Genomic DNA, 18,444 nt, shown 5'->3' with positions numbered 1-18,444 from the left:
AAAGATGCAGGAAGGGATAAAGACTCCAATTTGAATGTTCGATTTTGCATTAGTTTGATACTATGTCATATTTGCTCTTTTCAATTCGAGTACTACCAAAACTTGCTAGCTGTAGCTTTGTACCTTGCTTTAGCTCTAGCTTCCACACTATGCTAGGTTCCACCAAATAATGAAGGGAGCCATTTTCAGATCCTCCAAGTGCAAAGCTAGCAGCAGAGATGTATTAGTTGTTGTTGGTGTTCTTATTCTTTGTTGCCCCTTTGTGATTTTTACATGTAATAGTTGGTTTTTTTTTTACATGTGCTTTTATTTTAAAATTAACATAATGGTTGTTTCTTGGTCATATAACCATTTTCTGGCTGCTATGATGAAGTTGCTCTTGTTTCAAACTCAACATTATGGTTGTTTCATGATTTATTTTATACTTAACATAGTTCCATTTCATTTTGGTTATTGTCAATTTTTTGAAATTATTAGCAAAGTGAATTGATTATTGCAGGTTCTCAGCAATCCAGAAAAGACACATATCCACACTTTCTTTTGTAATAAGAAGAAAATGCATTTTTTATGAACTATGTCTTTAGCTTTTGGCTGAATTGAATTGAAAAGGATTTTGGGATCTATCGATTACTACTTATATTTTTTTGTAAATAAATTTTAGGTGGTATTTTTTCATTTTTGAGTTGAACGAGTGTACTTCTTAATTAGAGATCTTTAAACTAGATTGTTCTATCATGTAACTACAATTATTATCTCTATATGTACTCACCTTACAGAGATATTGGCAAAAGTATAAAGAAAGAAGACAACAAATTTTGCAGGCCGGGATATGGCAGAAGTATGAAGAAGGGAGAAGCTAGATCCTAAAGTATTTAAAAGATAGAAAGCATCGGATTTCTGTGTAATGCTTATTGAGAGATCTTATTTGTAGTGGATAGAAGTTTTGCAAAAATTTAATATATGGAAAGGTTTTGTTGCTGTGTTGAGAGTGTTGAACAAGTTGATCCCATGTATTTTGTTGTGATGTTGAATATTGTGATAGGATGAGAAGAATATAATCAATGAAGTAAGAAAACTCTATTTTTGTAGTTCTCATTCTCTAAAAGACGTGCATTTTTTAGATCAAGACAATTTCTAAAGCTCTTTGAGCAATTTCCTTGTGAATGAGATGAAAGAAACTACAAGAATCATTTTATTTGCTTAGCCATCTACTAATTGTTCGTCAGACATCTACTAATTTTTCACACCATGTATATTCCTCTTTGCAGCAGAGATAAGAAGAGTTTTGTTCATAATTCTTGCCTTATCATTATCCTTGTGCCTTATCACCTGGACCACATTATTCCTCCCACTAGGAACACGATCCATGTTAAAGCCTCATATCCAGTGGAACATGCAAGTTATTTACTGGTGTACATTGTTCACTTTTATGCAACTTAAAAACAGTGTATAGAGAGGTATGCACTAATTTAAAAGGTGCATAATAGTGTGTGCATATTTTCTTTACACTTGTACACAAATGTAGGACACTAAACATCCAACTCCAATTACAAAACAAATCAACTCCATTGCTTGAGTATCAACTTTCAAGTAGAACATAACTTCCAAGATAAAGTGCACAACTGATGCACCAAAAAGATGCCAAAAAATAACCAAAATTTACTAGAAAATGCATGAACTAAGATATGAAAGAATCCATAATATGAAAACATCATTCTAACTTTGAGGCTTCCCATTGGCTGATGAACCTGTTAGAATTTTTAGTTGATCAAAGAAACCAATTAACATGCATCTTGAGGACTGGATTGATAATATAAAATAAACCCAATTAACATGCATCTTAAAGCTAATTACAAGACAAAATAGCATCTAATACTTCAGCATACATATTTCAGCATCTAATTGTACTAGTACATATGAAAATCTACAAATTACAACATAAAAAAAATTCACTTCTCCATAAACAAAAAAAAAAAGAATAAAAAATAACAAAATAACAAAATACATTGTAACTTGCATTCCTTCCATGTACTAGTACTTACAATGCACCCCAAACAAATATGATCTCTCAAGTTTTGACCTCTATTCCAAAATAGTTACAATAAGCAAAACACTAAGAACTATGACCTTCCAAAATGCCAAAATCGGCATGCAAGAATAATACTAACAAATTTATACATAATAAATTCTACTAGTAGTGCAGAAGCTACTAGTATATATGAAAATCTAGTAATTACACCACAAAAAGGCTAAATAGTCAATACAACACAAAATAGTTTCAAAACAACAAAACACATTGTAACTTGCATTCCTTCTATTCCACTTATTCCATTTACCGTTCAAATAGCTCAGGTGGCCATATATCCTGCAAAATTGTGAGCAAGATTTTAGATAATACAAGCCACTTACAAACCACACCGTCAAAAATAGCAAGCAGAAAATCACAGGAAAACAATCAATGTGTGATCATGGTTTCCTAACATGCATTTGGACTATTAGATGTGACATGGAGGGATTTAAAATAATTCCATCATAGCAAATTATAATAAAATTCAGACAATTAAGTTTCTTGAAATCCAAAGGAGTAAGGTGAAACATGGTTTCAAATGCATCTAATGGCTTCAACATGGAAATGATGCAACTTGGTCTCAAACTTAGGAAAGCAATGATGACATTTTAGTTCTAGACTAACCAATATATTTTGTGAAATTTCTAGTTAGTTGGAACAGGAAAGCAGCATCAGGAATGCAATCAAATGTACAAGGACAAGAAAAATGTGTAAATAAACCATAAGAAGACAAGAAAAATTTTCTATAAAGATTTTTTCCCCCAATGTTTAAAATTTTCTACTAAAACAAAATCCAATTTCAAAAACCCATCTAGTAGAAAAAAAAAAAAAAAAAAAAAAGTGAATCTCAAAATGCGGACACTCTGCAGACAGAAACGGACAATATGTGGACACTATGCGGACAAAGAACCTTGAACAAAACCACCCCAACGATATGCAATTCCAGATATGCAATTACAATTATATCTGGACAAAAATTAACCCCAAGACTTCGACGAAATTCAATCCATGCCTCAAGAACAAAGCCAACAAGAATAGATCCTAAGATCTCATACCTTGTAGCCGAAAGGAGAGACAATAAATAGGCAGACTACAATGTGGATTATATGCTCTCTTTTTTTCTGCATTAGGAAAGGTCAGTGTAGGATAATACAGAGATAGTGCAGTTGAGATTAGCTTTAATTAGAAAAGTCATATCTATCTCTATTAAACGAAACCGACACTAACTGAATCATAGTTTGAGAATTAACTAGCATTGGTGGTTGTGAAAGAAATTTTATAAACTACCAAAGAAAGAGACTGCTGATCAATCACCAAAAAAATAGTTTGAAATGTCATGATTATATGCCTCAACAAAAGAGCTTTTTCCCAATCTTCAATTCTCCAAGCCACCCTCTACCTTCTAACAATTCCATCTTCTAATATATATATTTTTTCTCTCATTAATTTCTAAAGAATCGGTTTTGAAACCAACAAAAATTAAAGAGTTCATCTTGAATAACTGCACAAATTAATAGAAAAAAAAAAAAAAAAAAAAAAAAAAAAAAAAAAAATATCTTCAGTGATCTCTACAATCTCAGGTAAAGGAACCTGAGATTTCTTTACCTTGTGTTTTCATTTTCTTGAAAACCCTTAGTTTTGATTACTCTGAGAGAGAACTTAAAACAACACTAACTTATGCAAATTAAACACTAAAACATTTCAAAAAAAAAAAAATTAGACTATTATTTAAGGGCATTATAAAAAATGGGGTTTACAATTTATCTCTTCTCCTAAATATGCATGTGAAATTCAATATGGACATAGATTATGTGTTATTTTTGAAATTTCTCAACTATGATAGTTTTGAAATTTTCACATTATACCCTACTGAACAACATAAGCGGAAAAAGGGAAAAAAAAAAAAAAAAAAAGAAAAAAAAAAAAAAAAAAGAAGAAGAAGAAGAAAAGAAAAAGAAGTTAGTGTTGTAATAAGCCACAATTTCTTTATTTGCATATATATGAGGATCCGAAACTGTAAGCGCTACCCTTTCCTGCAACCAAAATAACACACCAAGCCTCGGCCAAATCTAAATTGGAGATTCCATGCAACAGACACAACCCACATGATAAATTTGAAAACCCATTTGGCCAAATATACAAAGAAGCTAAACTTGATCATAATGTTTCAATTCATGACATTTACCAAACCTAAACAAGTTTTTAGTGTCGGGGAGACAGATTCGACCGCCAAATCCGCCTGTTCAAAATCTTCCAAGTAAGGCAAGCTCACCAAAGGCAATATCAAGCAAAGATCGTGGTCCAGATCATTCAGCCAAGATCTGGTCTAGATCATTCAACCAAAACTACAATCTCAACAAAACAGAGGCAAAACAACCCAAAAGAGCAAAACAGCTAAACCAAAGCTAGACACACAGTAGTTTCTCTAACACCAGAAGCCAACCCCCTACCAAAATAGACAACCGGCAGCAGAAGATATTTACAAATTAGAGTTTGGAAAATGGTTTTGTTATGCCAAAATGGAGAGAGAGAGAGAGAGAGAGAACCCTTTTTATTAGCGTCGCCGAAGACAGATCCTGCCGGAGATGGAACGCCGGTGAAGGGTGGCCGACCGCCAAGAGAGAAGCTGCCGAGAGGGATGGGGACGACCTGCGAGAGAGAGAGAGAGAGAGAGAGAGAGAGAGAGAGAGAGTGCGTCAAAGACAGATCCGGTCTCCAAATCCGCCGAAGAAACTAAACGGCTGGCCAGAGAGAGAGAGAAGGACGATCGTTTCAGAGAGAGAGAACGTGTGCGCCGGAGACAGAGAGAGCCGTTTCAGAGACTGTGGGCGGCGGTTTCGACGAAGGAGGAGACTCCGGTGAAGCGGTTCCGGCAAGGGGACGATCGGACGACGGACTGTACAGTCGTTACAGGGAGGCTGGCCGCTGAGAGAGAAGCTGGCGGAGAGACGACCGGATGAGAGAGGAAATCTGCCGGAGAGAGAGTGAAAATCTGATGGAGAGGGACGCCGGACAACGGATGAGGCCGACCGCCGAGAGAAAAGCCGGCGAAGAGACGACAGTACGTGGGGACTGTACGACGCAGATTTTTTAGAGAGAGAGCGTGGGGGGGGGGGGGTTGCGTTGGAGGGAAAATGAAATATCATTTCCCTCCAACCGGATTTGAAGCTCCAAAAAGAAACGAAAAAAATAAATAAATAAAAATAAATAAATAAATTAATTAAAAAACTGCCTTTCCACGTAGGCTGTTGTGAGAAATGAGTGCAAGTATCATTCCTCTCGAATAAGATATTTGCACACAACTTGACCCCTTTTCTCCCCCTATTTGGCCCTCCATTTTTCAAAAATTTACTATTAAATTTGTAAGTCCCATGAAAAAAAATAAAAATAAAAATTGAAACCAAACAATTTTTTTTATGAAAAAATAGTATTAATTCTCTTCTTGAAAGCGCATTCTTTCCCTTTTCATTGGTGAATGGACAAATCCTTCTCCGCGCGACTGTCAAATATTGATTAAATAATAAATTTACATTTTTCTATTAGATTAAGTTTTTAGGTTAAATTGTGATTTAACATGGTATTAAAGTTAAAGGTCTTGAGTTCGAATATTATCTCGATCAGTTAAGTCACCTCCAATTTCGATTAAATATTTCATTTGTTGGGTCTTACCTATTAAACTATTATTTAAACTCATACATGAAGAACAGTATTAAAGTATTTGTTAAATGGTAAATTTACCTCTTCTTATCAGTTTATAAATTTATCAGTTTATCAGTTTATAAATAATAGTGTTACACATTTTGAATGTGCTACTTTTATTCCACATCTCTCATTCTTATCAATCCTTTGATATATTGTATTGAGATTGAATTTTGAAAAACCTAAAATTTCATATATATTTTTGAATTTGGGGTTTTTCCTCCCTTTGACATGTTTGGATATATGATTTGAGTTGATTTTTCACATGTTGTGTATCTTGTTATCATATCTTCCATGTCAATTTGGATGCTTGCATGGTTCTCCCATTGCATATGTCGTTAAGTGTTTTAAATATCTTAAGGTCTTTATGATTTCAGTTTGATGATTTTCACATTGAGATGTTATTAGGTGATATGTTTTATGCCTTCTCATATTTGAAAATAAATATTGACTTCTAAATAACCAAGTGTGTACTCGTGTGTAACAAAATATCTTAAATACGAAAAATAAAAGAGACAAGATATTTGTTGACGAAGTGGAAACTTTGCGAAGAGAAAAATCACTCTGGGGCGGCCAAACCCAAGAAATTCACTATCCAAAGACAAAGCAAGTTACAAAGCACTCGTACTCACAAAACTTATTGCAGTAGTCATACATTTAACTATAACACGAAACTCATCATGAACGCTTCACAACCAAATCTTCTACTTGAAGGGGTCTTTGATGAATTCCTTTATTTTAGGGCCGACCCCTAAAATATATTTCACACAAACAAGGAGCACATACCGACAACGGCTTGAGAGATAGCGAATCTTCAAATCTCCCTAAACACCCTCTCAAAGTTAAGAGAATTCAATACCGAATTTTTACAATTAACAAGCCTAGAGCCCTCTATTTGTAGGCTTAAAGAAAACCTAATTCTGCTCAAAATCATACTTTGGCTGTGTAGCGTCCGGGCGATCTTCTGTGACTGCCTTCCAGAATAGCGCAATTCTTTCCATAACAGGTCCACGTCCAGACGGCTTGGCCGAGCGTCTAGACGGTCTTCGCTATATCTCCTTTCTGCACTTGTAAAGGAAACCCGGAATATTCTGAAATGCTGGATAGCATCCGGATATGTTGCCACGTCGTTCGGATGACTTGCAGTAACTTTCCAAATAAGTGTCAACTGAAATTCAACTCCGTATAGAAATTGGAGAAGTTTGACCTAGCGTCCGGACAGTGTTGCCCTGACGTCCGGACGTCTTCCTGAAGCTTCTAAACATTACGGGGCGTCCGGACACCTTTAAAGGCCCGTCCGGATGGTTGAATTGGAACCGATTTAGCTGACTTGAAATTTCATATAGAATCTTTATGGATATCTTCTAGAAACTTGTGACAAGGCACATGGATACTGCAAGCATTATTTTTACCAGGCACGCCCTCACACTTCGCAGAAATTTGCAGTTGGATTTCCCTCTGTATCGAAACAGATGGACCTAGCTTCCTTCGCAAGCTCAATTACAGCATAGCAAATTGACGGCTTCATCTTGCAATTCTCTGAGCTTGGTCTGCGCTTATTTTTATTAACGGGCTCAATGATGCCTTTGGAGATAAAATCTCTGAAGAACTCGTTCCCAGTCTCCTCCGCGGTCTTCCCTTCACTACTCGGGGAGTCTATAAATCACTCGCCGACCCACCAGTGGACCAATACTTTCTTCTTTATCACAGCGTTTTCAGGGAACATTGAGAAACAAGCAAACACTTTTTTGATTTCTCATCTAGACCGTCGAAGACCCTCTGAATCATGTTTTGGTCTCGATGCTCGACCGGCCGATCGTCCCTCATAGAAAAGCGGGAACGTTTCAAGCTTTTAGAATCTAAATTAACTGAAGAGAGTTCTGGGGGTGAAAAGATTCGGTTCTTTAACATTGAAACGACATTCTGGATTTTTTCAAGATTATCTTGAAGGAAGTTGGTTTTGGGGGAATTTTGTAGTTCATCTGCTCCATCTTTGAAGGCATCGTCAAAGCACTGGATAATCAACTCTTTGATCTCTTTGTTGACCAGGTCTTCCCATTGCTTTACTCTCCCACAGGCCTTTTTGATGTGATCAAGATCTTTCCCGATTTTCTCAAACATTCCATTTAAACGATCACGTTCCGAATGAGGATGGAATTTGGATAAATTGTGTAGAAAATCCGGCATGACCACGTCGGCAAATATATGAAACGGCATGGTCTGCTCAGATTCCAAGTATGAAAGAAGATCCAGAGATACATAACGCTCAGAAGAAATTGGAGAGGTTTGTCTCAACATGGTGGACGTTTTTTTTTTTTTTTTGAAAATCAACATGGTGGACGTTAACGACAAGGAAATGAACAAAAAATTGACCTAATTAGCTCTGATTGACAAGAAACAATGGAACGGCACAACCAAATAAAGAGAACAGTGGACCAAGAGCCTTCACTTGACAGTAAAGATTGAACAGAACAATGACGCAGGCAGCAGCCTTTGTTTGACTGCAAAATTGTGACAGTCAAAAATGACCCAAGATTCTTTGAATGACCATTAGCGACGGGAGAAGAGACAAAATGATCATATGGTATTAAGAAAAGTATAAAGTATTATTTGTATACTTTCCATAATTTACATGGTATGAAGAAAAGTATAAAGTATTATTTGTATACTTTCCACGAACCCTATGTAAAGTTGACAATTAATTAGTGCCGTCCACAATTTTATTTTTATATTTTGAAATACCCGGATGATTTCTTCATCCTTCCCGATATACTTTTTTTTTTTTTTTTTTTTTTTTAACGGGAACTGGAACTTTCATTAATAAAAGCCCGTAGGCAAATAAAACAGCCCGAAGGCAAACAACCAGCGCGAAAGCTAAAAACACAAGCCCGTAAGCTCAAGGTAGTGACCAGAGATACAGAATCCCTAACCAATAAGCTAGGAAAAAACCTAGCTTGAAGCAGCTACCTAAGCAACAAAACTAAAATTACATGAACATACAATTGAGTCCTTTTTTAACACTCAAGCACAACTCAACTAAAATAAGAGAACCTGGTCTAGCATACATGCCACCTAAAATGTCCAAGTAAATTAAAGTTTATTATAAAGGTAAGCTGTGAAAGATAAGAATATACAGAAAAAAAACAACAAAACTGCCAGAAAACCACAAAAACAGCAGCAACAGAAAATGACGTCTTCGGAGCTGGCGCGTGCAATGCACGCTCCATCATCAGAAGCCCTCCAGCAGCGGACAACAACCGGAACCACCGGTCGACACCAGCCACCACCGCACACGACAGGCAGTGGCCCTCACGCGCAAGTAACAGAAGAAAAGCACCCAGGCGCGTGGTGGCCACGCGCCGAGCAGGAGGCACCACCACGGCCGTGGCTGAACACTACCCAACCGGAAGAAGCCGACGACCACCACGGAAGAGCGCGTGATGAGAGAAAACTAGCCGAAAGCCACAAATCTAGCTCTAAAGAAAATTGCAAATATTACACAGCCAGCCGTAACCTTCGCTAGAAAAACTCACCAGACGACCACTTCCTTCTACCAACAGCAGATGTAGTTTCTGCCAGAAACCAAGAAAGAAAACAACAGAAAAAAAAAAAAAAAAAAAAAAAAAAAAAAAAAAGAAGAAGAAGCTCCATAGCTCAAAAGCTAGGAGAAACAACAGCCACCACCGGCCAAAGCCAGGGGGAACAAAATCCACAGCCCTAGAGGCTAGGAAACATCTAGCCTCCACTGGTTCACACCAGGGAGGGCAAAAAAACCACCATAGCCCAAAGCTAGGGGGGACAGATCCGGGAGGAGGGAGACGAAAAGCCTCCCTCCCCCGGCACAAAGACTTCCAAATCTAACTTTCTCTCTCTAGAAAAGAAAACGAGACCCTCAAGAGAGAGAACCTTGCTCTTAAGTACTAGCAAATCACTTTTAATCCTTCCCAATATACTTAACAAAACTGTGATCTACTTTCTCTCTTTTTTTCTTTTTTTTTTTCTTTTTTTTTTTTTCCAAAAAAGCTAAATTCAAAAATTCATTTATATGTTTATTTTTTTTTATTTTTTATATCACATCAATCATTTTTTATTATTATTCAAATAAAAAATTCACTACAAAACAGTTTTTTTTTTTTTACTTTTTCATAAAATAATTCTAAATTTTTTTATACTTTATATCACATTAATCACTTCTTATTACTATTCAAACAAAAATTTCACAATACAACCATTTACCAAACACCTCCACAATCATTCATCCACTCATTTTTGAACTGAATTCTTTAAGTTGCAGCTTTTGCACAAAATCAATGACAGTGTCACAAATGAATAAGTACTTAATAGAAATGGATAATTGCACAATTGGTTCCTATAATCTTGGGGTTTTAATCTCTATTATCTTCTCAGCAAGTTATCTTTCAAGTTGGTTATTCAAAGTGACAAGTCGAACTGCTGAAAAGTCATTAGGATAAAATTGAACAAACCAAATTAATTTCTCATTGTTAAAAATAGCAAATGTGTAACACACCGCCAAATGCAATTGTTTTATTTTGCGTTACTCATGTGACACTAATACTAATACCTTAAATAATGCAGCAAGAATTTCCTTGTATCTTCTTCTTATTCTTCTTTTCTAAAAAATAATAATTTTTTTTTTTTAAAAGAAAAAAAAAAAAAAAAAACCCTTAACTGAACTATATACTTCAATAACAATCACCAGAGCACCTATCTAAAATGTAGTTTCATTAAAACACGACTTAAATACATGTTCTACCTTGGGTGCGTTTGGTATTGTGCATGCGATTTCGTAGATAAAAAGTACGTTTTAAACAAAATTACAAAAAATGAATCGTTTAGAATTGCGTTTTTAAAAATTAGGGGTAATTACCTTTTCCTCTAAAAAAACTACCAAAAAATGCGCGATACTCCTATGAACTACCAACTCGACCAAAATAGAGTATTCAATTACCAAAGACAACCATTTTCCCCCATTCCGTTAGTTAGAGGGGTTAAAAGAAACAGTCAACGGATCATGTGCCGTTTTACATGGGGGCATGTTGAAAGATGGTGGTAGTTCATGGGGGGAAAAGATGAAAAAAAATGAGGGTAAAACGGTGTGTGACGGTCACGTGGCCCGTTGACCGTTTGTTTTAATCCCTTTAACTGACGGAAGGGGGGAAAATGGTTGTCTTTGGTAGTTGAATACTCTATTTTGGTCGAGTTGGTAGTTCATGGGGGCATCGCCCATTTTTTGGTAGTTCATGAGGGGAAAATGTAATTAGCCCTAAAAATTATAATTTGAAAAAACAAATTTTCTGTATTTTCAAATCGCACACAATAAAATGTATTTTTTTTTTAAAAAAAAAAAAATGTACAATTTAAAAGGCTAAATTGTGATTTTAAATGCCAAACTGCGATTTTGTCAAAAACTTAACTTAATTGCTTTTTTAAAAATCATATTTTCAAATTATACATTTTAAAATCGTTATTTTTAAATCACACTTTTCAAACCCAAACGGACCTTAAATATACATAAGCAAATAAGCTACAATTGTGTACGTGCTCAAAAGGGTTCGCCACATGTTACTAAGCCCAAGCTTGGAATTGTCTCCAAAAGTAAAGGTCTCGTTTAGTTTGCGAAGTAAGTATTTAATTAAGAAATGAAATAGTTATTACTGGAAATAAAAGATAATGGAATGGAATATATATATATATATATATATTCTTTAGTTTAGTTACAACACATATACTTTAGTTGGAATTGAATCAAAATTACTAAAAAAAAACCCCACATTATGTTTAAAAAAAAAAAAAAAAAAAAAAAAAAAAAAAAAAAAAAAAAACCCTGAAAATATGGGTGGCTATCCACCACGAGGTGTTCTAGGGGTGTCGTGGGACCACCCTCAACTCCAATGGGTGGTCGGCCAGCCATAGTTTAACGTTGGTTTGTTTGTTTTTCTTTTTTTCTTTTTTTGTTGAAAAAAAAAATTGATAGAAAATAATAGACGACTTTTTTTTGGAAAACGTAGTCTATTCCTTTAAGAATAACTATTCCTTTAATTTTTTTTAGAGAAATATGTATTCTTTTTAGTAAGAGAATATCTAGTTATTTCAATTGGAATAATTATTTCAAAGAATAAACCTCTAGCAAATAAAGTAATAACTATTACTATAAAATAATTATTTTATTATATGGATGTATTTCGCGAACAAAACGAGGCCTAAATCTTTGATCGAAAGCCAGACGACTCCCTATATCCTAAGGATAGTAGTGTAAGTAAGTATTGGGTTCTTCATTGCTCTCAACAATTATATTTATAAAATCAAACAATTTTATACGTAAAAGTTGCGAGTCTGGCCCATAAGCAAATACTGACCGGCCATTTGCTTTGTTTGTGTATAGCAATACTTGCCTTTTGAGCTTCTTTTTATTTTTTATTTTTATTTATTCTTTGTGTACAAAGTTTAGAATTAGGAATAATAAATTCTCATGTCGCGCATATTACCCTGTCTTCTAAATTATTTGTGAATTTGGTGCTCAGGTAAAATTAACAATACTCGATCTCGGTATCAGATCAGGATCGTTTACAGTATCTGCTCGAAATGTAAAAAATTGAGACAAATGATTGTGATAGAATACTATTTATGAGATTTACCTGATCAACTAAAAATTAAAATGTCCAATAATTCTAGTAAATTTTATATATGATTTTTTACAATTACTTATCCAAATTCTGTACACTTTTGAACAAGTAATTATAGACGATCATAATTCCTCTCTTAATTTTCTTAAGACTTGTAAGATATGTTTGGTACACAAATAACTATTTCATTGAAAATAAATAAATAACTTAAAAAATAAAAAATGAATAGAATAGTCGTGGTGAGTACATGATATGGGTCTATATATCCTTATTATATACTCAATTTAAGGCAGTCATTTTCTCATTGGGCATGAGAATAGCTATTCCTAGACCAATTTATTTCGGTTTATAATTCTTAATAAAAATGATTTATTTTCTTAATTGAGCATTGTTCGCAATGTATTAGGATCATTTCCGGTTCAAAAGGACCGAATAGTATCCGATCTCTTTTAATGCATGGGTATTTTTATCAAAAATAAAATAAAATAAAATAATGAAAAAACAAAAATGCCCCTGCATTATAGAATTTGGGACCGTATTCAAAACCGAAGAGCTAGGATCCATTTCGGTTAGCGACCAACATTCCTTTTACCATACGACTAGGCTCACCTGCTGGTACCATTTAAAGCAAAAACCCAAGTACATTAACTACAAGAACTCATCTTTATACTATTTAAGCCAAGATCCAAACAAGCTAAAACGGTTTACCACAAGAGCTGAGGGAGATACAGGCCAAATAAGGAACATAAGCAGAAAAGAAGCTTGGAAAGGCAATATACTGATGTGGACTGCTAGCTTCTCAGTCAATTTTAGCCTACTTCTGGGGGACCATTTTCGTTCCAGCTTGGCGTTCCTGCTCGTAGAACTGCGTTCCCAAGCCTAGATGATTCATCAGTAACCAAATGAATGTCAAGAGTTCCCCACCCCGGCTGGGTTGCTGTGCATGTACATTTGGTCTACAATTAATGGCAGCGTAAGACATCAATTCCACCCAAACTTGGCTCATTAGCTTCCATTTGTTTATCTCCAACTTCAAGAGTTCTTGTGCCAGCATACATGCATCAAACAGCACAGATTTGCTTTTATTTCCCTTCACAGCAGCTGGTCTGAATTTCGTTTCCACTCCAAGGATTTTTTCACAGGCTTCAAATTTATTCGATATTGGTGGTTTTTTGCAAAAGAATCTCTTGGCTTCTTCACAAGTGTCCTGGAGGACTATTTGCCAATTACCCAGCACAGGGGTCATCAGATCAGGCTTCATGACAAGAAGATAAAACATATAATCTGAAAGTAGTTTGCATATTTTTCTTCTATCGTACACTTCAGCACTAGATTCGGTTTCGGTTTCCTTGAGATAGCAGAGGTCGGTAGCCAAGTGCCAGAGGAGAAGGCTTTCCGCGTATTGATACTCCACGATGCTCCATTTTAGTTTGAAATAGATATCTCTAGAAGTGTGCAGAAGAGCCCAAGCACCTCTTTGCGAACATGCATCCATGGCAGCTCTCAAGTTGTTTGCAGTCAGGGATTTCATTCTCAGCTGATCGAAAATGAACTCCTTCAGCTGTTCGCTGACCGTCAGTGAATGTGAAAAACGCAAGATTGTTATCTTCTCTAGAATTACGCCAGCACCCACACAACCAACCAAATTGTACATCCATTTTGGAGGATCATTCAAGCAATAGCTTATCATATCATACTGGGAAACAGATCTAGACCACCTTCTTCTTTTCAAGTTGATTCCTAGAAGAATGAATTTTTTTCGCCGGCTACTCGATCTCTTCAGGGCAACGAGGGTCCTGTCAGAAAAAATAAGCATGAAGACGGATATGGCCTCGAGGCCTAATGCCCCAATGAGCAAGGCGTAAGTAAGTCTGCCATCGAACTTATTACGAAAAACAGTCTGCTTGGCCTCCTCAATTGAAACTGCCATTAATGCTCCTAGGATTAAAATAAAGCTAACAAAGCGGAGAATGTAGCCAGTTTGGCAACGAACAACATTGACCTTGGTGTGGAGAACCTCATTTATGAAATTAAGCTCACGCTCCACTAGTCTGAATGCGTCAGTCGCAGTTCTAGTGAGAAAAAAATCTCGGCTCAATTCTCGGTCTTTGGAGCTCAATAGGAGGCCTGCAATAAGCCCCTTGAAGATTCCGAAGAGGCGATATGCTTCTTCCAGTAATTGCATGTCGTCTAGATCTAATGGCGACATAGAACCCACAGGATTCCAAACCTCCGGGGTAATTGGCATCACCTCCACATGTGATGCCTCAGCCTTGACCTGGACTGACCTCATAGAAGAGTAAATCTCCATGGCTTCTTCATAGTCAGGCCCAGGTTCTGGCTTCGGCAATACTGAACCTCCGAATTGGCTCAAGCTCGCAAGATAGAGAGCACGCGTCCGCTCTGCGTACTTGATAGTTCCCACAACAAACACCATTGTAGTGGGAACCCATAGCTTGCTCTGATCAGAAAGCGACTGATAGAAGATATAAGCAGTTGCCAGAACCTGTAATGTAAGCCCAATCAAGTGCCTGAGCCAGAACTCATTATCCTCAAGAGAAAACGAAGTAATGGTATCAGGGCCGCCAAGATGCAGCAAAAGAAAGGAAGCCCAGAATGCCATGAGGTCCTCTCTCCCTTTTGATTCACAAGCGCCATCTTGGCTTTTGGAGACGAGTCCAATGGCAAAAGCAGCAATCCAGTCGGCAATTAAGTATGCCAGCCATATGAACACGAGTAGCAATTTGCTTCTCGTCCGCTTTCTGCAGGGCGACGCTAAAACTAGAAGCGCCTGCAGTAAGAGGCTTAAGATAATACAGACCCGGAAATTCCATGCCTCCCATAGCCTCTGGACATCGTCGGGGATAGGGAGGTCCATACTATCTCTCTGAATATCCCTCCTTTTTGTTTATTTCCTCCCCCTCTAATTGCCCTGCTTAGACAACAATATTTATCGTCATCCTAAGCAACTGATCAATTAAATCTAGACCACTCAAATCATGATCCAAGGAAAGAGAATAGTATCTACAACTACCAAGGAAGCAGTCTCGAAAGAGAATCATATATACCAGGAAGCTGCCGGGTGCCATATATTCAACACAAGTCAATGCAAATGATCAATATATATTGTATTTTGTACGTAGAAATGCTAAAGTTTCTTTTAATAATTTTTTGAGGTTTTGATTTATACTAACATGGCATTCTATTTTAAATAAAAAAAAAAAAATTACAACTTAATTTTTCTCTCTTATTTTTATTAAAAAAGACTTGGTATTATGTCAATATAAAAAGATCTTAAAAGAACACTAGAAAGAGTTCTACCATAAAGTATTAGGATCTTCTGCAGTTCCATTGAACCGAAGAGTATCCAGTTTGTTGTAGTGTATCGGTATTTTGGTCACAAAAAATATAAAAAGACAAAAATACCCCTACACTTATAACTTACTCCAGTTCAGTTGGATCCTTTCCTACCATAACAGAGTATCATGTCAATATCAAATTGTTATAAGTATAAAACTATTTGTCTTTTAATATTTTTTTTTAGACAAAAATACCCTCACACTACAACTATTAGAAAGAGCTCTACCGATCCTCGTTTCGTACATATCTCCTTTCCATTGAAAGCACATGCAAGTCTTGGTCGCTTCTTTTCTTTTCTTTTTTTCATTTTCATTTTCATTTTCTTTTCATACAAATGTCTGGAAACATCATAAAACAGACAAAAAAACAAACAAAACAAAACAAAAATCACACAGCTAGTTAGGGATCGTCGGCTACTCAAAAAGAGCCACCTCTCTTGCCTAAACTACCCCTATATGCCTATATCCATTTCATGTAGACGGAGAAAAGTATAAGCCAACTACGACGACCAGAAACAGATCGATGAATTGTGTTGTTTGTCAATTTTTTTTTTCTTTTCCCGATGAATATATATATATATATATTCAGCGAACCTTGGTGGAACTTTAATCGTTGAAATTTCTTCTTGAAGGTGATGGTGGGAGGTTTATATATAATTGGTGAGATTGTTTTATTATTTTATATATTCATTATTATATTATTATTCTAAAAAAATATCTCGCTAATTAATAGATGGAGTTATCCCTTCAACTATTTCTTATTTTTCCTATTTGATATGTTCAAACCTTTTCCAGTAGAGTTAATAGAATAAGTACTTGTTGATCCAGCCATTACGCTTAATTGATTCAGTCTTTCCAGTCTTTGTGAATTCAAAATGAATGTGCTTTTTTATCCAAGATTTCTGTACGTAACTTAATACAGTATTAATCAATCTTATGTTAAGTCCACGTAGACTCGATCTCAGTTTTCAATAGGTACTGTCACACTCACGTTTGTCATGAATAAATATATCGAATAAGGTCCCCCACATAATTTGGGTAGTTTCACAAAAATGGGTTATGACGCCCAATTTTTATGAACAATTCAGGATGTGGTATACACCTGATCGGAACATTTAAATAATACAATTATCTTTTATAAAATTATTAAAATTACATGAAATTTGAACAATCAATTATAAATGTAACTTGGATTCAAATTCATTTATAAGTCTGCTAAAAAAAAATTATATATATATATATATATATATATATATATATATATATTCATTTATAAGTCGATAATAGTGTTATATAGCTAGTCTCCTGTCTCAATCCCTGTTCGACTTTTCCCATTGGTCCCCAAGCCCCACCCTCTTTTTCTTTCTTATAAAAGTTTGTCTATTTTCATTTTGATTGGGTTGCCCCAAGTTGACCGTATGTCTTATATGAAGGAGGCTTGTTACACAGGACACTCATCTGTCTCCCTGTGAGTATTTTTTAATAAAAAATTAATTTTTTATTACAAAACATCAAAACCAACTTTTTTAATAAAAAATTATTTTTTTTTATTATAAATGGATGGTGGTATGAGGGTAGAAACACACTTTTATTTCTCTTTATTATTATTTCAAGATGCGTCAGTGTCGACGTAAATTTTTAATTTTTAATTTTTTTGTTATTTTTTTATGACATCGACACATCAATAATTGTCATAGTTAAATGATTGAGTCAACAGAATATTGTACAATCGAATAAGATATTTGCACACAACTTGACCCTTTTCTTCCCCTATTTGGCCCACCATTTTTCAAATTTACTATTAAATTTGTAAGTCTAACGAAAAAAAAAATAAAATTGAAACCAAACAATTTTTTATGAAAGAATAGTATTAATTCTCTTCTTGAAAACGCATTCTTTCTCTTTTGGTTGGTGAATGGACATATCGTTCTCCACGTGACTTTCAAATATTGGTTAAAGGATAAATTTACATTTTTCTATTACATTAAGTTTTTAGATTAAATTGTGATTTAACATGGTATTAAAGTCAAAGATCCTGAGTTCAAACATTGTCTCAGTTAAGTCACCTCCCATTTCAATTAAATATTTCACGTATTGGGTCTTACCTACTAAAATATTTTTTAAGCTCATACGTGAAGAAAAGTATTAAAGTATTGGTTATATCGGTTTATAAATTTATAAATAATAGTGTTACGCATTTTGAATGTGCTACTTATATTCCACATCTCTCATTCTTATCGATCCTTATATTTATGGTAATTAATACTCACAAAATACACCCTTATATTTTATTATCCATGATTTAATGAGCATAACAATCAAGCTAGCAAACATAAAAGAACATAAATTACAAATCCAACATAAATAAAATTATAAATTATAAATTAAAAACAATAAATTATAAAATTATAAAATTATAAAAAATAATAAAATAAAATAAAGGGAAAATTACATGTTAGCCCCTCAAAATATCAGTCGTTTTGGAAGTAGCCACAAACTACCAACCCTTGGACTTTAGCCCCCAAACTACCAAAAAGTTTCAAAAATATCAATTTTGCCAAAATATGCCTATAATACTCATGCTACGTGTCATTTTTCAATTAAAAAATAATTAAAATTAAAAATTGGAAAAATTATATTTTAGTCCCCAAATTACCACTCGTTTTACAACTAG

General features: G+C 35.0%; 1 protein-coding gene across 1 annotated transcript; it reads right to left on the bottom strand.

Annotated features, from left to right (window-relative positions):
• Positions 1 to 13,225: 13,225 nt before the first annotated feature.
• Positions 13,226 to 15,289, bottom strand: LOC133868885 (uncharacterized). Its single transcript, XM_062305887.1, has one exon. The coding sequence runs from the start codon at positions 15,287 to 15,289 to the stop codon at positions 13,226 to 13,228; it is 2,064 nt and encodes a 687-aa protein (XP_062161871.1).
• Positions 15,290 to 18,444: the final 3,155 nt, after the last annotated feature.

The sequence above is a fragment of the Alnus glutinosa genome, chromosome 5 (genome assembly GCF_958979055.1).
Source record: "Alnus glutinosa chromosome 5, dhAlnGlut1.1, whole genome shotgun sequence".
NCBI lineage: Eukaryota > Viridiplantae > Streptophyta > Magnoliopsida > Fagales > Betulaceae > Alnus > Alnus glutinosa.
The sequence above is the reverse complement of the archived record's forward strand: the minus strand, read 5'-3'. Positions and strand labels throughout refer to the sequence as shown.